Below are 27,596 nucleotides of genomic sequence, written 5' to 3'. Positions count from 1 at the left end.
GGACTTTACCAGGGACACAAATTCGACAACTCAACACAACTAAGTACGGTTTGGCATGGAAAATTGGAGGAAAATACAACCAGCAACACAAATGAAAATGAAACAGTAAAACACAATGTATGTGATCTGGGAAACTTAGTTCAAACCTTTGGCTTCTTTGCCAAGTTCCTCATACTGGGCCTTTATCCTCTTGTTGTACTCTATACTTCCCCCACCTTATCATCTTCTGACCCCTTCTCTTAACTTCCCTCCTTTTCTGCATGTGTACAACAAACACCACAGACTTGTGCTGGGTGGTGACATGCTCTCCCACCAGCGCCTTACAATCGTTGATCCTCCATGACTGTTGCTAACAACATGCTATATCCCACTCTGTTCTATGCTGTCCACTCCTGTAAGTAATTTTTTGACTGTCCCGCTTCTGAAAGAACGAACGAGCTACGGCTATCCTACTCCTCACCAGTAGTGCCACCAGCTATCGGCCCTCTCTATTCTTTATTCCCCAACCAAATTTATCAACACATTCCTCTTCTTCAGTTGTGCCTCTCCCACATGTGCAGTAATAATAATAATTGTACACCGCTCCTTTCCTATGCCATCTCCAGGCATTGCAAATCGTCATTGCCGGGCACCAAAGGGGGCTCGGCAGTGACGCACGCTGAAAGAGAGTACTCAGTTTTCACTCTGGTTTCTTGTTGTACACCGCTCCTTTCCTATGCCATCTCCAGGCATTGCAAATCGTCATTGCCGGGCACCAAAGGGGGCTCGGCAGTGACGCACGCTGAAAGAGAGTACTCAGTTTTCACTCTGGTTGTTTGTTGTACACCGCTCCTTTCCTATGCCACCTCCAGGCATTGCAAATCGTCATTGCCGGGCACCGAAGGGGGCTTGGCAGTGACGCACGCTGAAAGAGAGTACTCAGTTTTCACTCTGGTTTCTTGTTTGTTGTACACCGCTCCTTTCCTATGCCATCTCCAGGCATTGCAAATCGTCATTGCCGGGCACCAAAGGGGGCTCGGCAGTGACGCACGCTGAAAGAGAGTACTCAGTTTTCACTCTGGTTTCTTGTTTTCTTGGTTGTCCGGGCGATATCTCAGCCATCCTTTGAGCTAGGAAGCTGAAATTTCGGCACAGTAGTGAGCAAGTCCTTTGTCAAATACGGTATTTTTTGTTTTTTGAATAATCAATTAATTGAGGAGTTATTTAATTATTAGCGTTTAATTAAGTACTTATTTAATTAATTAAATTTCATTTCTCTTCTGACCATTAACTCAGGCACCTTTTGAGTTAGGAAGCTGATATTTGGACATGCCAATGACCAGGTGATTTGGCTGCAAAGGATATTTTTGATTTATTAATTAATCAATTAATCGATTAATTATTTAATTATTCCATTAATGACAAAAACTTTTTTTTTTTTAAGTTACAGATTCTGATGAAATAGTGGTAGTTTATGTGTTCTCTGACCAAATTGATTAATAATTTAATTTTTTTATGATTATTATTATTTATTTATTTTCATTATTAATCATTTATTTATTTTCTTTCTCATTTGGCCAATATCTCAGGCACCTTTTGAGCTGGGAAGCTAATATTTGGACATGAGTGACCAAGTGATGTGGCTATCAAGGATATTTTTGATTTATTGATTAATCATTTCATCTATTAATTATTTATTGATTAATCGATTAATTATTTATTGAGTAATCAATTAATTATTTAATTTTTTATAATGACTTATTTAATTAAATTTCTAAAAGATACATCTTCGGATGAAGCACTAGTGGTTTAGTTATGCGATTAGCCAATTGATTATGAAAATATTTTGTGATAATCTTTTATTGATTTTAATTATACAATTAATCAATCAATTAGTGTACACCTCTCCCTCCCAATGCAGCCTCAATGAGCTGCACTGCGGTATTGCCGGGCGCCTGAGGCGCCCCGGCAATGCCGCGCTGCAGCATATTTAATTATTTGGCATGGGGTGGTGTACTTTGAATGTATGTGTACTTGTTTGTTTTCTTGTTTCCTTGGTTGTCCGGACGATATCTCAGCCATCCTTTGAGCTAGGAAGCTGAAATTTCGGCACAATAGTGAGCAAGTCCTTTGTCAAAAACGGTATTTTTTGTTTTTTGATTAATCAATTAATTGAGGAGTTATTTAATTATTAGCGTTTAATTAAGTACTTATTTAATTAATTAAATTTCATTTCTCTTCTGACCATTATTAACTCAGGCACCTTTTGAGTTAGGAAGCTGATATTTGGACATGCCAATGACCAGGTGATTTGGCTGCAAAGGATATTTTTGATTTATTAATTAATCAATTAATCGATTAATTATTTAATTATTCGATTAATGACAAAAATTTTTTTTTTTTTAAAGTTACAGATTCTGATGAAATAGTGGTAGTTTATGTGTTCTCTGACCAAATTGATTAATAATTTAATTTTTTTATGATTATTATTTATTTATTTTCATTATTAATCATTTATTTATTTTCTTTCTCATTTGGCCAATATCTCAGGCACCTTTTGAGCTGGGAAGCTAATATTTGGACATGAGTGACCAAGTGATGTGGCTATCAAGGATATTTTTGATTTATTGATTAATCATTTCATCTATTAAGTATTTATTGATTAATCGATTAATTATTTATTGAGTAATCAATTAATTATTTAATTTTTTATAAATGACTTATTTAATTAAATTTCTAAAAGATACATCTTCGGATGAAGCACTACTGGTTTAGTTATGCGATTAGCCAATTGATTATGAAAATATTTTGTGATAATCTTTTATTGATTTTAATTATACAATTAATCAATCAATTAGTGTACACCTCTCCCTCCCAATGCAGCCTCAATGAGCTGCACTGCGGTATTGCCGGGCGCCGGAGGCGCCCCGGCAATGCCGCGCTGCAGCATATTTAATTATTTGGCATGGGGCGGTGTACTTTGAATGTATGTGTACTTGTTGTACACCGCTCCTTTCCTATGCCATCTCCAGGCATTGCAAATCGTCATTGCCGGGCACCAAAGGGGGCTCGGCAGTGACGCACGCTGAAAGAGAGTACTCAGTTTTCACTCTGGTTTCTTGTTTTCTTGGTTGTCCGGGCGATATCTCAGCCATCCTTTGAGCTAGGAAGCTGAAATTTCGGCACAGTAGTGAGCAAGTCCTTTGTCAAATACGGTATTTTTTGTTTTTTGAATAATCAATTAATTGAGGAGTTATTTAATTATTAGCGTTTAATTAAGTACTTATTTAATTAATTAAATTTCATTTCTCTTCTGACCATTAACTCAGGCACCTTTTGAGTTAGGAAGCTGATATTTGGACATGCCAATGACCAGGTGATTTGGCTGCAAAGGATATTTTTGATTTATTAATTAATCAATTAATCGATTAATTATTTAATTATTCCATTAATGACAAAAACTTTTTTTTTTTTAAGTTACAGATTCTGATGAAATAGTGGTAGTTTATGTGTTCTCTGACCAAATTGATTAATAATTTAATTTTTTTATGATTATTATTATTTATTTATTTTCATTATTAATCATTTATTTATTTTCTTTCTCATTTGGCCAATATCTCAGGCACCTTTTGAGCTGGGAAGCTAATATTTGGACATGAGTGACCAAGTGATGTGGCTATCAAGGATATTTTTGATTTATTGATTAATCATTTCATCTATTAATTATTTATTGATTAATCGATTAATTATTTATTGAGTAATCAATTAATTATTTAATTTTTTATAATGACTTATTTAATTAAATTTCTAAAAGATACATCTTCGGATGAAGCACTAGTGGTTTAGTTATGCGATTAGCCAATTGATTATGAAAATATTTTGTGATAATCTTTTATTGATTTTAATTATACAATTAATCAATCAATTAGTGTACACCTCTCCCTCCCAATGCAGCCTTAATGAGCTGCACTGCGGTATTGCCGGGCGCCGGAGGCGCCCCGGCAATGCCGCGCTGCAGCATATTTAATTATTTGGCATGGGGGCGGTGTACTTTGAATGTATGTGTACTTGTTTTCTTGTTTGTTTGTCCGGACGATATCTCAGCCATCCTTTGAGCTAGGAAGCTGAAATTTCGGCACAATAGTGAGCAAGTCCTTTGTCAAAAACGGTATTTTTTGTTTTTTGATTAATCAATAAATTGATGAGTTATTTAATTATTAGCGATTAATTAAGTACTTATTTAATTAATTAAATTTCATTTCTCTTCTGACCATTAACTCAGGCACCTTTTGAGTTAGGAAGCTGATATTTGGACATGCCAATGACCAGGTGATTTGGCTGCAAAGGCTATTTTTGATTTATTAATTAATCAATTAATCGATTAATTATTTTATTATTTTATTAATGACAATTTTTTTTTTTTTTTAAAGTTACAGATTCTGATGAAATGGTGGTGGTTTATGTGTTCTCTGACCGAATTGATTAATAATTAAAAAAAATTATGATTATTATTTATTTATTTTCATTATTAATTTTTTATTTATCTTCTTTCTCATTTGGCCAATATCTCAGGCACCTTTTGAGCTCAGAAGCTAATATTTGGACATGAGTGACCAGGTGATGTGGCTATCAAGGATATTTTTGATTTATTGATTAATCAATTAATCAATGTATCGATTAATTATTTAATTATTCGATTAGTTACTAAAAAAATTTTTTCCCCCCCAGTTACAGATTCTGATGAAATGGTGGTGGTTTATGTGTTCTGTGACCGAATTGATTGATAATTTAATTTTTTAATGATTATTATTTATTTATTTTCATTATTAATCATTTATTTATTTTCTTTCTCATTTGGCCAATATCTCAGGCACCTTTTGAGCTGGGAAGCTAATATTTGGACATGACAGTGATCAAGTGATGTGGCTATCAAGGATATTTTTGATTAATTGATTAATCATTTAATCGATTCATTATTTATTGATTAATCGATGAATTACTTATTGATTAATCAATTAATTATTTAATTTTTTATTAATGACTTATTTGATTAAATTTCTAAAAGATACATCTTCGGATGAAGCACGAGTGGTTTTGTTATGGTATTAGCCAATTGATTAAGAAAATATTTTGTGATAATCTTTTATTGATTTTAATTATACAATTAATCAATCAATTAGTGTACACCTCTCCCTCCCAATGCAGCCTCTATGAGCTGCACTGCGGTATTGCCGGGCGCCAGAGGCGCCCCGGCAATGCCGCGCTGTAGGATATTTAATTATTTGGCAAGGGGGTGGTGTACTTTGAATGTATGTGTACTTGTAATTCATTTATTTTGTATAGCGCTTTTCAAGAAGCCCAAAGGCGCTTTGACAGAGTGGAAAACATAATGCATAACAATACATGAAAACAACAATTGCAAAAAGACAAGAATCAACAGGGAAATATTTAAGCAAAAGGAGGGAGAAGGAGAAGAGATAGTCAGGGGTTAAATGCTGTGGGTTGAATGTTGAATGCAGTGTTGAACAGGTGGGTCTTTAGTGCTGTTTTGAATGTGGTGAGTGAGGAGGAGTCTCTGATGGTGTGAGGTAGTGAGTTTCAGAGGGTGGGAGCAGCGATGGAGAAGGCCCTGTCCCTCCAGGATCTGAATTTGGTCCGGATGGAGGGGTCAGGAGGGTGTTACCAGCAGAGCGGAGGTTGCGGTTGGGAGTGTGTCTGGAGAGGTGGTCAGCCAGGTAGGATGGGGCCAGGTTATGGAGGGCTTTGTATGTCAAGAGGAGGATTTTGTACTGGATTCTCTGGGGGATGGGGAGCCAGTGAAGCTTGTAAAGGACGGGGGTGATGTGGTCACGGGTCCGGGAATGGGTGAGTAGACGGGCAGCGGAGTTCTGAATGTATTGGAGTTTATTGGTGATTTTTGAGGGTGAACCATAAAGGAGGCTATTGCAGTAGTCCAGACAGGAGGTGATGAAGGCGTGGATGAGGGTTTCTGCAGCCGTGGAGGAGAGGGATGAGCAGAGACGGGCAATGTTTTTCAGGTGAAAGAAGGCTGACTTTGTGATCTGTTTAGTGTATTTGTCGAAGGAGAGGGTTTGGTCAAAGATGACGCCAAGATTCCGGATGTGAGGGGAGGTGGATACTGGGATACCGTCGATGTTGAGGGCAAAGTTATTGGTGGATTTTATGAGCGTTTTTGGGCCAATGATGATTATTTCAGATTTATCATAGTTAAGTTTGAGGAAGTTAATTTGAAGCCAGGATTTTATTTCAGTGATGCAGTTTGTCAGGATAGAGTGGGTGTCGGTGGAGACGGACTTGGTGGAGATGAAAAGCTGGATGTCATCGGCGAAGCAGTGGAATTGGAGACCATGACGGCGGATTAAGTGACCGAGGGGGGACAGGTAAAGGATGAAGAGGAGGGGGCCAAGAACTGAACCTTGGGGGACACCTTAGGGGAGGGGAGCAGTGGGGGATTTGCAGTTATTGATGGAGATGAACTGGCGTCTGTCAGAGAGGTATGATTTAATCCAAGAGAGGGCAGTGCCGGTAACGTTAAAGGTGGATTCAAGTCGGGTAAGGAGGATGGTGTGATCGATGGTGTCAAAGGCAGCGCTGAGGTCGAGGAGGACGAGAATGTTGAGGTTGCCAGCGTCAGAGGAGAGGAGAAGGTCGTTGGTGATTTTGAGGAGAGCAGTTTCAGTACTGTGGTTGGAGCGGATTCCGGATTGGAATGTTCCATACAGGTTATTGGTAGAGAGGTGATGTTTGAGTTGAGTGGCTACAGCGCGTTCCAAAACTTTTGACAGAAAGGGTAGGTTGGAGATGGGTCTGAAGTTGTTTAGGGTGTCAGGGTTTAGACCAGATTTTTTTAGAATGGGGGTAACAGCAGCAATTTTGAGGGAAGGTGGGACGATGCCTGTAGACAGGGAGGAGTTTATTGTTGCAATGATAATTGGAGAGAGAGCAGGGAGGGGGCCTTGACAAAGCTGGAGGGGATGGGGTCAAGAGTGCAGGTGGCAGTTTTCATTCCTATGAGGAGTTCAGAGAGGTCAGTAGGGGAGATTGGGGAGAACCGAGACAGGGGATGGCAGGACAAGGGGGGGGCAGGTGGTTGGAGGGGGGAGCGGGTGCGGCGGTGGTCAAGCTGTTGTAGATGTTGTCAATTTTGCATTGGAAGAAAGAGAGGAAGGAGATGCAGTTGTCTACTGTGAATGACTGGGTGGTGGTGTTCAGGGGGCGGAGGAGTTTTTTATTGTCGAGAAGAGTGCTTTTGGGTTTCCGGAGCCAGAGTGGATAATTTGAGAGTAGTAGGCGGAGTGGGCGCGGGAGAGGGCATCTTTGTAGTGTTGTGGGTGGTCCTTGTAGGCTTGGGAGTGAACTGTGAACCTGTTTTATTACGGAGTCTTTCAAGTTGGCGAGCACGAGTTTTCATCAGGCGGAGTTCAGGGGTAAACCAGGGAGCAGAATGGGTGAAAGAAACTGTTTTGGTTTTTACAGGCGCAAGCTGGTCAAGGCAGGAGGAGAGAGTGTGGTTGTAGTAGTCAGTGAGGTCGGAAGGGGTGTGGAGGTCAACGAAGGGAGAAGTGGACATTTTTTCAGAGAGGGTGGATGAGAATGAGGTAGGTGAAAGAGCGTTTAGCTTACGGAAGGTGATAGTGCGATAATGTCTTGGTGTTAGGGTGGGGATGTTGATGGTCATAGTGATAGCTAAGTGGTCAGTGAGGGTGAGGTCGGAGCCAGAGAGATGGTGCAAATTTAATCCAGTGGAGCAGACAAGGTCCAGAATGTGACCACGGATATGGGTAGGAAAGTCGACATGTTGAGTGAGGTTAAAGCAGGTGAGTAAATCAGTGAAGTCAGTGGTTATTGTGGAGTCAGTGGAGTCCATGTGGATATTGAAATCACCAAGGAGGAGGATTGAGGGGGAGAGGGAACATAGCTGGGTCAGAAAGTAGGAGAAGTCAGACAGGAATGATGGGTGTGGCTTGGGAGGGCGGTAGACGACAGCCATGACTGACTGCGTGCGACCAGAGAGTTTAAAAGTCAGGTGTTCAAATGATGAGGATGAGGCGATGTGGATGAGGCTGGTCCTGATGTCTTGACGGTGGATAAGGGCAATTCCACCACCTCGGCCCCCCGAGCGTGGTTTATTGACGTAGGAATATCCATTGGGTGTGGTGAGGTTAAGTGTGTAGTAGTCCAGAGGTTGTTGCCAGGTTTCAGTGAGACAGAGAAAGTCCAGTTTCTTATCCAGGATGTATTCGTTCAGGATGAGGCATTTGTTGTTGAGGGACCGGGTGTTGAACAGGATGAGCTTGATGTTGTTTTGAACAGCAGGGATGAATTCAGGTGATTTAGCCAGGGTTCGTAGGCGGGAGGTGTGATTGTGTGCATTGCTGTGACCAGGTGCGCTGGGACGAAGAGTGAGAGTGCGCTGAGCCGACCAGAGGACGGGGATGGAGTGACCTGATTGCAAATATACAAACGTACGACCGGAGCCACGGTGAATGTACCTGGGTCGTCGGAGGAGTCCATTTGATTTGATGGCAGAGATGCATGATGGGGTGGAGCGGGTATTGAGCAGAAGAAGCCTTGCGGCGGAGTACTGCAGAGCCATGTCAGGCAGGAGCGGAGAGACGAGACGAGGCCAAGGTTGAGGAGGTGAAACAATGGTCCCAACCCATGGGAGCGGGCCCGAGGAAACGAAGGAGCCAGGTATGTGAAGCCAGGAGCAGAGCCGGGACCAAGCAGAGGGCAGGCAGGAGCAAAGAGACGATCACGAGGCCAAGGTTGATCACGGCAAAGCGGCAAATGCAGCGGCAATCGACCGCCGCCGCTACAAATCTAGATCACGGCGGGAAAACCGCCGCCACCAAACCGCTGCGATGGTCACAATCCACGAGAGCGTGCCCGAGGAAACAGCGGGCAGGCGAAGCAGGGAGCAGAGCCGGGCTATGCAGAGGGCAGACTCAATGGCCAAAAAATCCGCACGACCACCAAAAAAGCAAGCAACTGACAGTGGCCCGGTCGAAGAAGCGGCGAGCATGTGACGCCTGCGTCCTCTTCATATCGGACCGGAAGCGGGAGGATATATTGATTGTATATCAATACGATTGTATATCAATACGAAAATAATACGTATTGCAGTGAAGTCCCCCAGAATGCACAGCATCACCTCCTGCTCAACCATTCCCATCATATTCTCCAGTGTGTCTCTGAACGTTTGTGGCCCTTATATCGGCTTAGCGGTTAGGGTGCCGGCTTGGGAGCCTAGGATCCTGAGTTCGAATCCCGGTCGATCGCTAAAATTAACACCAAGGGGGTTGAATCAGCCTGTCATCCTTCCGAGGTCGGCAAATTGAGTACCAGCTTGCTGGGATGAATGATCCCGGTGTGTACCCCAGCTTTAGAATAGGTACACCGTTTCCCTGCGCATTGTAAGAGGCGACTAAGGGTTGGTGCCAGGAAGGGCATCCGGCCATAAAAACATTGCCTCAAACAGGGAACCATGATTGTCATGGGACCCGCAAGGCCAACCCCCGCTCTAGTGGGGAAAAATGGCCTTAAAACGATCATTCATATCGACATAACGCACACCATTTGTCTCTGTATTACAAACCATTTGCCATACCTATCATTCGCTCCCATCTTTACACTGACCACCTACTTGTTGATCTCTTCCGATCGATACTATTAGTCCCACACCTGCACACACAACACTTCAACTCCCTTCTCTGCATCATCTCCACCACCCGACTCCTCTTTGGTTCATTGATTCCACATTCAAACTACCAACCTGACCTCACTTCTGAAATACTGCCAACCTGGCCATTTTGATCCGTTTGGGACATTCTGGTCATCAATCAGTAGCACTTCCCGGGCCAACCTGCCAGACCTACTACTGTATCCTGCTGTCACCATCCTGTGCACACACACACCTTTCTCCCTCTCAGCTCTCCACTCTCTCACACTCACAAAATTGCGTGAACTCCTTACAATGCAGTGAGCAAAAACTTCAAAAAGGTCGGGATCCTGATCTCCTTCCTTACGTCACATTGCAAACTGAACTGTCATTACAAGTGGACTGCATGATGAGAGGTACTCACTGCCTTCTCCTCACAGATGTGGTTACGGCTGCATTTCACCAGGGCATGGTGAGGCCAAAGCAGCATCCAAGGGATTTGTTTAGGTGGACGGATATGGATTCCGAGTCCGCAATCAAGGCTTACATTACTTCTCAGCAGCACAACAATATGGCGGTGACCCACACATCCCCAATGCAGACATTTCCTTATCCTAACTCCACTTGGGAGAAAATTGCAATCGACCCTCCGACTCTGCACCACTGGACTGTCATTTTGCTATCACTCTCATCGACTACTCTAACAAATGGCCAGAAATTGCCTTCACCCCCCAATACCCAGGCCACTTCGGCTACAGTGATAAAACTAGAACGCCACTCAGTAGAGCGCATACTCCCGCCGTGGGTTTAGTTGGAATAATACGTTTTGTTTAACATCCCCTCTCCCCAAAACAATAAATGAAAAAGAAAGTAGGCCCTAACTGTCAGAGAATTTATTTTGATATATCTCGGAATTATAGGAGAAAAACATCATTTAAGAATAAGAATAAAAGCTTTAATGCAGTAAAACAGAAAAAATCTTTCCCAAAAAAATTTCCAAAAAAATTCCTGGATGGGGAATAATATCCTGAGCTTCACCAAAAACTAATCATTCTTCCTTATCCCAAGGGCAATCATCCCACTAACTTTCATCCAAATCCGTTCAGAACTTTTCCAGATATCTTGTTCACAAACACACGAACACATGAACATACGAACACACACACACACACACGGACGGACACGATCGAATGCGTTACTCCCTGGCGGGAGTAATAAACCTGAAAATCGCAGAGCCAGAACCAGAATTATTTATTTGGTCTGGGAAACACATGCGAGGTTTCTTCTTCTTCAGCCTCTCACAACCCTGTGTGAATATGCGATCTTTTAAAAAAAAAGTTGGAATTTTGCCAAATCTGTTTTATTCGTTTGTTAATATACCTCAGCCATTGACAAATCTGGAACTAAGTCTTTATAAGTTCATCAAATACTGACACCGCAAATGACATTCGCTGAGCTAAATGTTGATATCTCTTCTGATGTTTAAAAAAAAAAAAAAAAAAGGGGGGGAAAACCAGTTTTAAAGCATTATACGTATCAAACGATACATTTTATGAAACGGGGAAACTGAATACACCCTTTGGTGGTTTTAAAATGACAGAATATGTCTTTATTAGAAAAAAAAGATGAACATTGAAGACGATGCTGCTAAAACAAATACACCGCTCTAACGCATAACCACGAGTTTAAACTACATTTACAACAAATATGAAAACTATTTTCATGTCACAATGTTAAATATAGAATATAAAGAAGATAATGTTAAAAAAAAAATGAGCCCTATCTTCCAATGGTAAAAAAATCCTTCAAAAAATTCCTGGATCGGGAATAATATCCTGAGCTTCACCAAAAACTAATCAATTCTTCCTTATCCCAAGGGCAATCATCCCACCAACTTTCATCCAAATCCGTTCAGAACTTTTCCAGATATCTTGTTCACAAACACACAAACACACACACACACACGGACACGAGTGAATGCATTACTCCCTGGCGGGAGTAATTAATGTCAACTGTCTTCAGGAGATAAGACAGCCCAAAATAGTTGATTACCGACAATTGTTCACAATTTACCTCTCAGGAATTTGAAACCTTTCTGAAAGACAAGGATATTACTCGCAGAAAGTTTGCAGTGTACGACCCGCAAACTAATGGGAAAAAACCATCGATTCAATAGAAGCTTAAAGGAAAGCCTGCTCACTGCTAACATCGAGGGGAAAGACTTGAAAAGATTTACAACTGATCATTCAACATACATACCGGGCAACGAAAAAAAAATTCAAACATACCAATCAACATACCGGGCAACTTGACATGTCACAACACAACGATCACCTGCTGAACTGCCTAATGGGCGAGAGATGCACACCAAGCTGCATGTATCTGGTTTGCAGATGTCAAAGGCCAACACACCGTCACACAAAGACACAGCACTCAGTACAAGAGAAGCGGACCAAGAACAAGGCGTCCACCTCCGCGAAAGGACGTGAACTTCGAATGTCCGTCCTTCGCCCGAGTGAGGTTACAATACAAATAGAAAGGAGGATCTCACACGTATAATGCTGTCTGATGGACAGATCTGAAACACTTCTCATCCAGCATTGGCTGGTCAAGGGAACGCAAGAGATGACCCTGAGCAACTACTCTTTCCTGACATCAACGCACAGCTGGCTGGCACAAGACACATCAGAACCTGTGCCAGTTGACCCGGATGGCGGAATTTGCAGACCTCCAGTCTGGACTAGAGAGTATGTGCTGATTTAATCTAAAGTCCTTCGAGAGTAAGAGAATGGCACCAAGATTGCCATGTCTATTATTGCTTGTGCTCAAAAACAGCTTCCTGAAGTCATACGGTCGTTAACTGGCTCTGCCAGAAACATGCTTATTGGAATAGCATTTCTACACTAAGATGGATACTCACTTAAGTAATGGATAATTAACTAATTGTCCCATGCTGAATTAATGCATAGCATTGCTACATTTCATCCTCAAGTTAACTGCTGTTAACTACAACACTGTTGCCCACTGAATTACGGTATGCATTTGGCTAAAGAAAGGGGGCTATGTGGTGTTGTGCATATGGTGGATGCTAAGGGGGTGGTGGCGCATGTTGAGCACCATTGAAACCTTCACATTCGGAATACTTACAACACAACACATCTGTAATCCCTTCACGATTGCCACCTATTTTAAATCGGCATCCAATGTTATAGGATTTTCCACTGATGATTCAGTCCTTCTCGATCATATGAAAATACGCAATTTGGTGTCTGTCTGTCAGCCGCAGACCGTGATACATTCAGGCGTTTAATACTTAACCAATCTCAACCAAACATGCCAGGAGGACTAAGGGCCACCAAGGGGGTTTTCCATCTTGGACAAACGCAGTGTTAAGGTGTATAGATAGCTTATCGTGGCGTTTTTCCTAGGCTGCTTCTAATGACAAAAGTAATAATAATAATAATATCATAAGACTAAAATGTCATAGCTCCCGTGGTTTTAGTAATTTTGCTGTATGGTATTATAGGCCACCTGTCGGCCATCTTTGGTTGGATTACAAAACAAAATCCTCTGCATATGTAGGGGAGAGTGGGGTAAGTTGAGCCTCAGGGTAAGTTGAGCCACCCCATGTTTCTTAGAAAGTGAAATATTTGAAGGTGTGAGAGCGCCATCTATACTTTCATAGCAACAGTCTTTCTTCCTGAGTACACATGCAGAGGAATATGAAGCAGGGGTAAGTAAGATCTAATGAAATTTGTATTTTTTTCAGAATTTCCCAAACTTTGAGTTATGGTGTTTTGAGGGTGATAACAATAGAATTAATGGAAGCTTAATGAATTGTTTATGTAGTAATGTGAACATGAATGGTGTAGATTATTTACCTGAGAGTATGAATTGTAAATTGAATCAATACGTGAAATGAGCATGTTTATATTCAAAGTGGCGCCCGTGGGGTAAGATGATCAATTGGGTCGGGTCAAGTTGAGCCATGGCTCATCTTACCCCATGAACATGTGTGCAAGACAAAGTTACTGCTTTATACACAAGTTGGAGTTGAAAACTGTAGTTCTTGTAACACCGATACTTGTGTATAGATCTAAATCCTATTCCTAAGAATGATTTATGTAAATATTTTTGCATTAATCACAGGTAAATGGAAAAATGCCTTGGGACTATAAAAGGAAGACAGCACGTGGTTGTTCTACATAATTATTTGAAATACAAACCAGTTCATCAGCATATCTGACTGATAAATCTTGACGATTACATATGTATGAACATTCAGCCAAAGTTTACTGATAATTCATGTGTCTTACTAATAATCAGAACACAATACATGTATAATTATTTCAGTTCAAACTGTTAAATTTCATTAGATCAATTACATCATGTTACTTTGTAATAGACACGAGGTGCTTCTTACATGTGCGTAAATTTCACACAAGGGAAAGGAGCATTTATCAAGTTTCAATTATTGAACTGAAAAATCTGATCTGAAAAACGTGAACATTTACAGGAAACTACTTTGTCTTGTTTTGCATTGTTAAAGCTATAAGCAACAGCTTTTGCGTGATTGTTTAAAAAATGTGTATTCATTAATACTTCATGCATTCCCAGTTTCAATGGGTTTTCTCAGTGTTTTATCAATAATAAGCTTTTCCAGTGGATCTGGACTTAAACTTTTTGTCTCAAACTTGTTTTATTGCTGTTCTGTCCTGTATTGAGCCGGTGAATTTGATGGGACACAAAATGTTTCATGCTGTTTTTTTCTTGTGGCTCAACTTACCCACTGGCTCAAGTTGCCCCGAACCCATGATCAACTTGCCCCATCATTGGGGCAAAATGAGCCATTAGACAACTTTTTTTTGAAGGCCTCTACTAATTAATTACATGAAAATGAAATGGTAACATGTGTATGAGGGGAGAAGCAAGTATTTACACCATCATAATCACTATGGCTCTGATGCACAGCACTTTATATTTGATGTCCAGAAGGGCATTACTGAAAAATGGCTCATCTTACCCCACTCTCCCTTACACTTTCATGTGCTGTGCTTATGCCAAGTTTGAACAAAATATGTCCATGCATCTCTGAGAAATGGTTGGGGACACATTTAAGAAACAAAATGGCCACGAGTCGGCCATCCTAGATCTGATCTCGAAAAGAAATGAGGTGCATAGGTAAGCCATCATTCTTCATCTGTGTGCCTAGTTTGAACAAGATCGTTAAATGCATGACTGAGAAATGGCTGAGGACATGTTCAACATCGGGTTTTTATGCCTCCGCCGACAAAGTCGCCGGAGGCATTATGTTTTTGGGATACACGTACGTACGTCCATCCGTATGGGCTAAACCTCGTTTTTCTCAGCAACCATATATCTGATTGAGACGAAACTTTCAGGGTAGGAGTGACACCCATGCAGAATGTTTATGATCATTGTGACGTCATAGGTCACGTGGTATGGCAGCCACCTTGGATTAAAAGCAAATACTTAAAAAATTATTTCTCGGAAACCGCTGAATGGAAAAATTAGAAACTTGGCACTTGGCACATTTTCAAGCACCCCCAATGGGGACAAAAGCATGATAATGATGACATCATAGATGAAATGGTATACCAGCCAAAAATGTTAATTTTTTTTTTTAATCCCTTCTCTGAAACTGCTTCACCGATCGATGTGAAACCTGTCATGGCTGGTGAAAATGTGATACTTGAAAACACCTGAAGGGATTTAAATCAAACTTGTTTGTTTTTAGGACAGTGAACGAGGGCATCTACCCGCTGTGGGACTATGTGGATTGTGGAGGCATATTGGCGACACAGTCGCATTGTTCTAGTTACAACTAAAATGGGCGCCTGACAGCCATCTTTGATCGAATCACAAAACAAAATGATGTGCTTATGTATACCATCATGTGTTGTCTTTGTGCCAAGTTTAAACAAAATCGGTTTATACATCTCCAATATATATATACCTGCGGACGGATGGACGAGACCCCATCCAAAAGCCCCCGTTTCAGACTAAGTCCAAAGGGGGCTAATAAAATAATATTAATGTTACTAGTGAGATACCCGTGCTACGCACAGGTGGGAGGCCAGAAGCAAACAGGCAATGCAGATACGGCGAATGCTAAAGCATGAAACCAATAAATTCCACATTCCTGTAGCACCTTCAGTCGCACATCAGACATGGACAGCAAGTTCCTGAAGGACTTCCATGAAAAACGTACCAGTTCGCAAACAAACGGGTACGTTCACGTGTAGAAACATCGATTGTGGTTCCGTGGCGAATCTGCATATGGCGATCCGCGAAGTTCACGTTCAAAAAGTAGAAACCATCATGGCATGTCGTCATTCACTTTAACTTGATATCTCTTTTTTTCATTCCAAACAACATAACTCCAATCACAAATTAATCATAAAATAAACTTTTAATAACATTGTTAATGTTTCCTTCATTGTAAAAAATTACCAAGTCAACAGTTAAAAGGATTTTGAGCCGATAGGTGTTATGGCCTCCGCAAGATCGGTGGAGACAGCGATCTGTTGGCTTATACACCACCCAAATAGCTATGTGGAATTATCTCATGCAGAGATTAACGTCGTTTGAACTTTGGCCGAGGTCATTATTTACTTTTAATGATGTTTATATACGAATCAAAAAGAAGATAAATTGGTTTTGGGTCGTCCTTTTCGCATATCTCGTGGGATTGTGAGTTGGAGAGACGGCTGTGATGGCGGGGAGGGGGTTGGCATTCTCTCAAGCAGGGATTCAACCCATGTCCTTATAAAAGGTCTTTGTCCGAGGTCACCGAGTCCGATCGTTGCAGCCGATTGGTGCAGCCATGCAGCGATCGGTGCAGCCGTTGTGCGGCACCCGGGAAAATAACGTTATGCGAGAGTCCAAACCTGAAAATGCTGGAGGCCAAAGCTGGAATTGCAAAAACAATAAACCCTATTTTACTCCAGGAGATCCCAGGATTACCCACCCAAAATATCGTTGCGATCGGTTCAGCCGTTTTTGCAGTACCTTCGAACGGACGGACGGACGGACGGACGGACAGACAGATGGACGGGCATTTGGTGAATTATAGTAAGATTATAAAACAATATTAATAATAATAATATCCCCCTCCCCAAGGGGTTTTTCCTCCTTGGACGAAAGCCGGGCTAAGGTGTATCGATAGCTTATTGTGGCATTTTCCAAGGCCGCTTATAATAACAAGGGGTGTACTAGTAACATTAAACCAGCCATAATAACCAGTGCAAGACCACCACGCTCTATCATGCATCACATGCCATTTGAAATGCCAACCTTTTGAACAGCATTCGATCAACGATGTTTTATTCTCATTTCCTTCTGACTGTGGAATTGTAACACTACGGAACTTTAACATTAAGGAAGGAAGAGTTTGAAAAGCAAATTAAACACCTAGCTCAGCAATGTTAAAGTCAGCTCAAAATTCACTAAATACGACTAACTGGAGGTAGTAAGACTTAGAAAAAAATAGGTCTATTCTGGACCAGTCCAAAACTACCATCTTTGATGCATTGATACTCAGCCCTCCTGGAGGAATAATATGCAAAACACTATATTTCATTCTTGTGGAATTGATACTCCAACGTGTTGCTCTCGTGTCATTCGAGGCAGAGGAATATCTTCTAATAAAAGTGCATTGTGTGATTATTTTTTTTAACGTGGATTACATCACAAATAATGGTTACCATAGTGATGTGCAAGTCCGGTAGCTTACCCCGACGGATAACTCCACTTGTTCCGTTGATCAACAGCGTTCCGTGCCCCTCAATGCAGGTCTGCGGGCCAGAAACCTCAAAGGTTTACATTCTTAGATTTGGCCCAATCGTAATACTCTGTCTGGCAGTCGAACAAAATTTAAAATCATTCTAAACAGTAAACTTACTTTTTTTTAAAGACGTCATAAAGGACACAAACAACAGGCACGAAAAACTCATGTAACGTGTTAAATAAAGCGGTGTAAAAGACGCTGCATCAATGGTGGTACACTTCCGAATTTTTTTTCTAAGACCTATAAAATGTACATTTTGTTAGTTCCAAACTGGTTTCACTGGAGTGGACTCTATGTTTGCTCTCCGTCTGTCTGACCGTCCATCTGTCCATCCCACCTGTGGTGTTCCAGACTTTTGTCCCTTACCCTTTAAAATATTGAACTGAAACTTGGTACATGGCTTATTATGATAAGTTACAGAAACTGCAACTTATTCTGTAGCTTTGCAGACCTAAAACAATTTGTCCCACTGTATATGGCTGACAATTGCTGAGTGCTTAGTACAGAACATTCATTGGGACCAGTCGGGGACGTGTATTGCAAAGCAATTCTCCCTCTCGATTCATTTAAATTTATTTCTAGTTTGTTTTAGCTTTAAAACATCCCCTGATCACAGTCATTCATTTTTTCCTGTGGCTGGGATTAGCACCGCTTGGAGCATGGCTGTGCCGCTCATGCAGTGCCTCCTGTACATTAAAGCAGGAATTTGTAATTTGTTCAGGGTAGCTCGTTGAGTGTTCCCAAATTACATGGACTTTATATATTAGTATATTGGTCGGTCGCCTTTGTTATTCTGTCTTTGTGTATTTGCTACTTGGCAAAAAAAAATTTTTTGTGGAATGTCTGTTGCTCACTCCGGTTTGTTACTTGGCAAAAAAAAATAAAAAAATTTGCAAGTATGTTGATCACTCCGGTTTGTGTGTGTTTGTTTGTGTGTGTGTTTGTCTGTCCGCTCACTTATACTTGCCTACAGGTCACAATTTTAAACCGATCTTCACGAAACTTTACCAAATGGTAGAGTTCGTGGTCCGACAAAATCCTATATATTTTTGGGGTCAAAAGGTCAACATAGGCCAAAGGTCAACCACTTTTTTCAAATTTCTAAAATCCTCAATTTTCATCCGATTGACTTGAAATTTGAATAGGATATACATATCGGCAAACTCAATGGAACCACCAACTATTTTTGAGATCAGCATTGGCCAAAATGTCGACATAGGCCAAAGGTCAACAACCATTTCAAATTTCTAAAATCCTCAATTTTCATCCGATTGACTTGAAATTTGAATAGGATATACACATCAGTTAACTGAATTCAACCAACAACTATTTTTGAGATCAGCATAGACCAAAAGGTCAACATAGGCCCAAGGTCAACCACGTTTTTCAAATTTCTAAAAGCCTCAATTTTCATCTGATTGACTTGAAATTTGAATAGGATTTTCATATCAGCCAACTGAATTCAACCACCAACTATTTTGGAGGTTAAAAGGATGCTCTACTGACTGCCATTCCACTTTGTTCTGTTTTGCCAAGTGTCGCTCTATGAGTGAATTTTCATGTGTTTGTTTGTGTGTTTGTGTGTTAGTCTGTCCGCTCACTTATACTTGCCTACAGGACACAATTTTAAACTGATCTTCACGAACCTTTACCAAATGGTAGAGTTCGTGGTCCGACAAAATCCTATATATTTTTGGGGTCAAAAGGTCAACATAGGCCAACGGTCAACCACTTTTTTCAAATTTCTAAAATCCTCAATTTTCATCCGATTGACTTAAAATTTGAATATGATTTACATATCGGCAAACTGAATTCAACCACCAACTATTTTTGTGATCACCATAGGTCAAAGGTCAACAACAACTTCAAATTTCTAAAATCCTCAATTTTCATCTGATTCACTTGAAATTTGAATCGGATTTTCATATCAGCTAACTGAATTTAACCACCATTTATTTTTTGAGGTCAAAAGTATGTTCTACTGAGTGCCATTCTGCTTTGTTCTCTTTTGACAAGTGCCGTCGCTCTATGAGTGATTTTTCATTTGTTTGTCATTCGCCTACAGGTCACAATTCTAAACAGATCGCCATGAAACTTTACGAAGTTGTAGAGGCAGTCACAGCTGAGCAGCCCATTGATTTTGAGGTCAAAAGTCATCTCAAGAGGTCAGATTTGTAAAATCGTCCTTTTTCATGCGATTGACTTAAAAATTGAACAGGGTTTGCATGTCGAGTCGTTGAATTGGGAAACCGACTATTGTGAGGTCAAAAGGTCAAAGGTCAATTCAAGGTCAAATTTCTAAAACAATCTATTTTCAGCTGAAAATCGTCAATTTTCATCCAATTAACCTGAATATTATATAGCAATTGCATAGTGCTTCACCAAATTGGGGAACCAACCATTTATAAGGTTAAAAGGTCAAAGGTCAACTCAAAGTCAAACTTCCAAAATCATCAATTTTCGTCTGAAAAATAATCAATTTTCATCTGATTGACCTGAGCATTGATGAAGATTGTTAATTTTAAGCCTTTATTTATTTATTCATTTATTTTTGTATACAGAGTCGAGGCTTGTGCAAGAGCAACACATAAAACACAAAGACATAAACAGGAAACACATAAAACATATAATAAAGAAAGCGGGAGACAAGAGGGGGAGAGAGGGGGAAGCACAACAACAATAGAGAACAGGAACATTGGTAGATCTGTGGAAGGGAGAGGGCTAAGGAGAGAGGGGGACGATGAGAGGGGGCAACGGGATAAAACAAATGGGCACGACTTGGAGTTTGAGGAAAGAAAAACAGAATTTGAAAAAGGTGGGTTTGGGGTGGATTAATGTGGGGGTAGAAAAGGTCATGGTTTTGGATGGGGGGTTTGAGATGGTGGTGAACAGCTGTTTTAAACACCTGGAGGGAGGAGAGGGATTGAAGTGAATGTGTTGATGTTGGTTTCACTGGTGGGAAAAAAGAGGAATGAAAGAGTGAAGGTGAGCAGAGAGTCTTGATTTTGGTAGTTTAACGATAAGAGAGTTGCTGGCAGACCTTGTGCGACATGTAGGAATATTTGGGTGACAGAGCACAGAGAGAGCTGGGGGAGCAAGGCCGGAGAGGAGTCGGTAGAAGACAGAAAGACCACCAACCTGCCTGCGGTGAGTAAGTGAAAGGCCCTCGGAGTTAGCTTCATCGCAGGGCAGGAGATTCCAATGATTCTAATTCTTAAGGAAATGGGCAAGTGGATGTATCCATGGCAGCTTTTTGGGGGGGGGGGGGGGGGATTTTACAAGTATCTGCAGTACATGACGCCTTTCATGTTTATTACCCTCGCCTGAGGAGAGGGTATTGCATTTGAGTCCATTTGTTTGTCTGTTTGTTTGTTTGTCCGCACAGAATAAATATGATTTTCTCTGCAACCGTTGGTCCGATTGACAGGAAATTTTCACCATAGATGCAACTCCACCTGTAAAAATTTAAAATGATAATTATGACGTCATAGGTCGCGTCGTACGGGCGCCATCTTGGAAAAAAACAAAAAACTTTGCACCTCTATATCTCCGCTGCATAGAAAGCGCTGCATAGAAAAAATTGAGGTGTAGCTCATTATAAAGAACTCTCCATGGGGAATAAAATATGTTAATGCTGATATCATAGGTGTCTCCAGTATGACGTCATAATTCGACAAGTACAAAACTTCATCCGATCAAGCTGAAATTTATTGAGCATAATCTAGGAATAAATTAGTTTTGAAAAGAAAAATGATTACGTCATCGGTCACGTGGTTCGGCCGCCATATTTGTTTTAACTCAAAAGCCTTAAAAACCACTGAAAATACATCCTGGCAAGGGTTTGCAATCTCTGATTGCTCTTTCTTGTTTTATTTGAAGTGAGTCTTGTGGTTGGAAGGTTGGTGGAGAGAAAGGGCTGTTAGAGTTCAGGTGAGCTTCTATATGGTTAGAGTGATAAGGTTGTCGTGTTAGTTTATTTATGAGGAGGTTAAAGTTATAAGGTTGTCGTATTTATTTGAGGATGTTAAAGTGATAAGGTTGCAGTGTTAGGTTATTTATGAGGATGTTAGAGTGATAAGGTTGTCGAATCAGTTTTTTTGTGCGGATGTTAAAGTGATAATGTTGATGTGTTAGTTTATTTATGAGGATGTTAGAGTGATAAGGTTGCAGTGTTAGGTTATTTATGAGGATGTTAGAGTGATAAGGTGGTTGTGTTAATTTATTTATGAGGAGGTTAAAGTGATAAGGTTGTCGTATTAGTTTATTTATGAGGATGTTAGAGTGATAAGGTGGTTGTGTTAATTTATTTATGAGGAGGTTAAAGTGATAAGGTTGTCGTATTAGTTTATTTATGAGGATGTTAGAGTGATAAGGTTGTAGTGTTCGTTTATTTATGAGGATGTTAGAGTGATAAGGTTGTCGTGTTCGTTTATTTATGAGGATGTTAGAGTGATAAGGTTGTCGTGTCAGTTTATTTGTGAGGAGGTTAAAGTGATAAGGTTGTAGTGTCAGTTTATTTGTGAGGAGGTTAAAGTGATAAGGTTGTAGTGTTAGGTTATTTATGAGGAGGTTAGAGTGATTAGGTGGTTGTGTTAATTCATTTATGAGGATGTTAGAGTGATAAGGTTGTCGTGTTCGTTTATTTATGAGGATGTTAGAGTGATAAGGTTGTCGTGTCAGTTTATTTGTGAGGAGGTTAAAGTGATAAGGTTGTAGTGTTAGTTTATTTATGAGGATGTTAGAGTGATAAAGTTGGAGTGTTCGTTTATTTATGAGGAGGTTAGAGTGATAAGGTGGTTGTGTTAATTCATTTATGAGGATGTTAGAGTGATAAGGTTGTAGTGTTCGTTTATTTATGAGGATGTTAGAGTGATAAGGTTGTCGTGTCAGTTTATTTGTGAGGAGGTTAAAGTGATAAGGTTGTAGTGTTAGTTTATTTATGAGGATGTTAGAGTGATAAGGTTGCAGTGTTAGGTTATTTATGAGGAGGTTAGAGTGATTAGGTGGTTGTGTTAATTCATTTATGAGGATGTTAGAGTGATAAGGTTGTAGTGTTCGTTTATTTATGAGGAGGTTAGAGTGGTAAGGTGGTTGTGTTAATTCATTTATAAGGATGTTAGAGTGATAAGGTTGCAGTGTTCGTTTATTTATGAGGAGGTTAGAGTGGTAAGGTGGTTGTGTTAATTCATTTATAAGGATGTTAGAGTGATAAGGTTGCAGTGTTCGTTTATTTATGAGGAGGTTAGAGTGATAAGGTGGTTGTGTTAATTCATTTATAAGGATGTTAGAGTGATAAGGTTGTCGTGTCAGTTTATTTGTGAGGAGGTTAAAGAGATAAGGTTGTAGTGTTAGTTTATTTATGAGGATGTTAGAGTGATAAGGTTGCAGTGTTAGGTTATTTATGAGGATGTTAGTGATAAGGTTGTAGTGTTCGTTTATTTATTTTATTTGTCTTTGTTGATAGTCTTACACATATATTTATATATTTATTTGTCAATGTTATTTATATAGTTCTATTTATTGATAAGTATTATTTATATACGTATTTATATTTATGTGTATTATTTATATATAAATATTATTAGTTATATATATATATATATTGGTAAATATCATTTATATTTATATCTAAATATTATTTATATATTTACGCTTGTGACGTTGTTTAATGTTTAAATCGCTCAACATAACACGTCGAACAGGATCCGTGATCCGGCGCGAACGTAACGTGTGCACGCGGCGTTTGTACAGAGGTTAATGCTTCACGCTTTATCCAATTTAGGGACTTTACACGCCTTTTCTTGAGCCTTTTCTACTCCCCTTTCACACCGACTCGAGTGACTATGAACGGGGATTGTGCGCACGAAGAAAAGACGAACAATGGCGCCGTTTCGAGCTCCTTATGGTAATGGAGCGCGATCCGCGCGCCCGCTAAAGCTCCTCGTGGAGCCGCGCGCGCTTAACCACGCGCCGCTTTGTGCGGGTCTCGTCTCGGGCCGCGCATCTGCCGAGTGACGCGCGATCCAAAGGGATCCGCTCGGGATCGAATCGGGAGCCGTCACACCTACAGTCGCAGGTGTCGGGCGGCTTCGGCGGATCAGAGCGTCGCGGTGACGGCGATGCCGGGAGCTCCGGGCCGAGACGGTAGCGCGGGCGCGTTCGTCGGGCAGATGGCGGGACGCGCACTCGATGCGATGACCCGGAGGTCACGAGCTCTCACCGTGCGCACGACCCGATCGTCGATGGCAAGACCGACGGTAAACCGGGTCTACTAAGTGTCTCGCTCCGCCACGTGAGCCTCTCGTTTGACGAAAGTACGAATCGTTCGTGCGCCGTCCGTATCGGGGTTTTTTTCGTATCCACCTGGAACCCGGGACGGGGAGAGCACACCTGTACGTTACGCGTTCAATCTGCACTACCATGGCCGTCGGTACAAGTTTCGGCTTTTGTTTAACGAATTACGATCGAATCGGACGGCAATCCCCGTCTGACGTCATTAAGGGCGATTCCGACATGATGAAGATCATTTTCGGCACGAATATAAAGTCTGCACCAGTGTTCATGAACACATCTGCCGCCGGGATCAAAAACGGGGAATTTTAATATCGTCGAGAATGTTTCCCCTTTCATTGTATAATTTGCACGTTTATATGAAACTATTTTAAGATTCAATTTCATCTCCGTCAGTCATTAATTCTTCATCCAGGTGGAGGACTTGCTGATAAACGTCATTCGTGACGCTCTTCTTGCTAATTTGCCTTACGGGTTGTTAATGAAATTTACCGAATGCTTAATCCTGGTGTTGGCTTAACGGTTGCGGTGGCTTAAGATAACAGGGTCTTGAGCTTGAGCCCCTGTTGTTCCGTTAAATAACACCTGGTAGTTTGACTCAGCCTGTCGTCCTTCTGAGATCGGCTAAATGGTTACCAGCCTACTGGTAACAGGGGGGAACTGCATCAGCGGAACAGCCGTGCTTCCAGTAAATGATGCAACCAGCAGCCAAAGGCTGCATATGAAATAACTGACATCATATCCGAAAGCGTACATCCCCACAAGTTGCTTGTTTAATTTCTAATCATTTCACACTTAGACATTCCTGGTTTAATTCCCAATGCTTAATACACTAACCCCCATTCCTGGATGAATTCCCAATCCTTATTACACGAACCACCATTCTTGCTTTATTTCTCAATTCTAATTGGACAAACCCATTCCTGGTTTAATTCCAAATCCTTATTACACGAACCCATTCCTGGTTTAATTCCCAATCCTTATTACACTTCCCCGTTCCTAATTAAATTCTCAATCCTTATTACACTTCCACATTCGTGGTTTAATTCCCAATCCTTATTACACTAACCCATTCCTGGTTGAATTCCCAATCCTTTTCACACAAATATTTTCCAGGTTTAATTCCAAGTCCTTTCACGCTAACCCATTCCTGGTATAATTTCCAATCCTTATTGTGCAAACCATTTACTGGTTAAATTCCCAATACTTATTACACTAACCCACATTCCTGCTTTATTTCCCAATCCTTATTAGACAAACCTTTTCCTGGTTTAATTCCAAATCATTTTACACGAACCCATTCCTGGTTTAATTCCCAATCCTTATGACACAAACCCTTCACTGGTTTAATTCCCAATCCTTATTACACAAACCCTTTACTTGTTTAATTCCCAATCCTTATTACACTAACCCATTCCTGGTTGAATTTCCAATCCTTTTCCTGGTTTAATTCCAAATCATTTTACACGAACCCATTCCTGGTTTAATTCCCAATCCTTATGACACAAACCCTTCCTTCACTGGTTTAATTCCCAATCCTTATTACACAAACCCTTTACTTGTTTAATTCCCAATCCTTATTACACTAACCCATTCCTGGTTGAATTTCCAATCCTTTTCCTGGTTTAATTCCAAATCCTTTTAAACGAACCTATTCCTGGTTTAATTGTCCATCTTTTTACAGGAAGCCATTCCTGGATGAATTCCCAATCCATATTACACTAACCCATTCCTGGTTTAAATCCCAATCCTTATTACGTTAACAAATTTTCTTGGTTTAATTCCCAAGTTTTATTACACGAAACCTTTCCTGTTTCATTGCCTATCCTTATTACAAAACCCTTTCCTGGTTTCATTCCCAATCCTTATTACCAAAACCCATTCCTGGTTTATTCCCAATCTTTATTACACGAACCCACTGGTTTCATTCCAAATCCTTATTACACGAACCCATTCCTGGTTTAATTCCCAATCTTTATTACACGAACACACTGGTTTCATTCCAAATCATTTTTACACTAACCCATTCCTGGTTTAACTCTTAATCCTTATTACACAACCCCATTCCTGGCTTAAATCCTTATTATATTAACAAATTTTCTTGGTTTAATTCCCAATTATTATTACACAAACCAATTCCTGGTTTAATTCCCAATCCTTTTTACACTAACCCAAATCCTGGTTTAACTCCCAGTCCTTATTACACAAACCTATTAATGGTTTAATTCCCAATCCTTATTACACAAACCCATTCTTGGTTTATTCCCAATCTTTATTACACGAATCCACTGGTTTCATTCCAAATCCTTATTACACTAACCCATTCCTGGTTTAATTCCCAATCCTAATTACACAAACCTTTTCTTGGTTTAATTCCAAATCCTTTTTCACAAACCCAATCCTGGTTTATTCCCAATCTTTATTACACAAACACACTGGTTTCATTCCAAATCCTTTTTACACTAACCCATTCCTGGTTTAACTCCCAGTCCTTATTACACAAACCTATTAATGGTTTAATTCCCAATCCTTATTACACCAACCCATTCCTGGTTTATTCCCAATCTTTATTACACGAACCCACTGGTTTCATTCCAAATCCTTATTACACTAACCCATTCCTGGTTTAACTCCCAATCCTTATTGCACTAACCCATTCCTGGTTTCATTCCCAATTCTTATTACATGAACCCTTTCCTGGTTTAATTCACAATCCTCATTACACTAACCATTTCCTGGTTTAATTCCAAATCCTTATTACATATACCCTTTACTGGTTTAATTTTCAATCCTTATTACACCAATCATTTTCTGGTTTAATTCCAAATTCTTTTGCACTAACCCTTTCCTGGTTTAATTACAAATCCTTATTACATGAACTATTTACTAGTTTAATTACAAATATTTTTACACTAACCCTTTTATGGTTGAATCCCTAATCATTTTACACCATCCTTTTTCTGGTTTAACTCACAATCCTTATTAGACAAATCAAATCCTGGTTTAATTCCCAATCCTTATTACACGAACCCTTTCCTGGTTTATTCCCAATTATTTTACCTGAATGCTTTCCTTCTTTAATTCCCTCTCCTTTTACACAAACCCTTTCCTGGTTTAATCCAAATCCTTTTACATGAACAATTCCTTGGTTTAATTATCACTCCTTTTACACAAACCCTTTCCTAATTTAATTCTGAATGCTCCAAATATTTTCCGGGTTCAATTCCCAATATATTTAGTTTAACCCTTTCCTGCTTTATTTTCCAATCCTGTCACCCAAATCCTTTCCTGGCTTAATTCCCATATCACTAAAATGAACCCCTTCCTGATTTTGTTACCCTGTGCTCCCGAAGCAAAAATCAGGGGTAGGCATTCGGTTGTGTACGTGTGGTGTACGTGCGGCGTACATACATGTCTGCATTTTAAAAATTTATTTTCTCGGGAGCCGTTGGTCCGATTGACAGAAATTTTTTTACCATAGGAGCGCCTCCACCTGTAGAATTTTTTTGTTCATAATTATGCCGTCATAAGTCACGTGGTACGGCCGCCATCTTGGAAAAACGTTACACCTCTATATCTCCCAAACTGCTCAATGAAAAAAGTTGAAACAAGGCTCATTTTCAAGTATTCACCATGGGGAATAAGATATGATGATGATGACTCCATCAGTTTCTTCATTATGACGTCATAATTCGAAAAGTACAATGCTTGATCTGATCAGTATGAAAAAAAAGAAATTTCCTCTGCAACTGTTAGTTCGATGGGCACGAAATTTGTACCATAGGAGCGCTTCCTCCTGTGGAATATTTTAATGATAATTATGACGTCATAGAT

General features: G+C 40.3%; 2 protein-coding genes across 2 annotated transcripts in view; both read right to left on the bottom strand.

Annotated features, from left to right (window-relative positions):
- The window catches only part of LOC144888663 (uncharacterized), an 864,061-nt gene that overhangs the window by 751,219 nt on the left and 85,246 nt on the right, over nucleotides 1-27,596 (bottom strand). The gene's annotated exons all lie outside the window — the stretch shown is intronic.
- The window catches only part of LOC137438856 (transcription factor AP-2-delta-like), a 76,088-nt gene that overhangs the window by 42,347 nt on the left and 6,145 nt on the right, over nucleotides 1-27,596 (bottom strand). Inside the window, exon 3 of the mRNA XM_078767703.1 lies at nucleotides 17,418-17,478. Coding sequence (XP_078623829.1) covers nucleotides 17,418-17,478 — 61 coding nt within the window. The remainder of the gene's footprint in view (nucleotides 1-17,417; nucleotides 17,479-27,596) is intronic.

This window comes from Myxine glutinosa, chromosome 13 (genome assembly GCF_964187855.1).
Source record: "Myxine glutinosa chromosome 13, kmMyxGlut1.1, whole genome shotgun sequence".
Classification (NCBI taxonomy): Eukaryota; Metazoa; Chordata; class Myxini; order Myxiniformes; family Myxinidae; genus Myxine; species Myxine glutinosa.
This window is presented reverse-complemented; position numbering and strand designations above follow the sequence as displayed.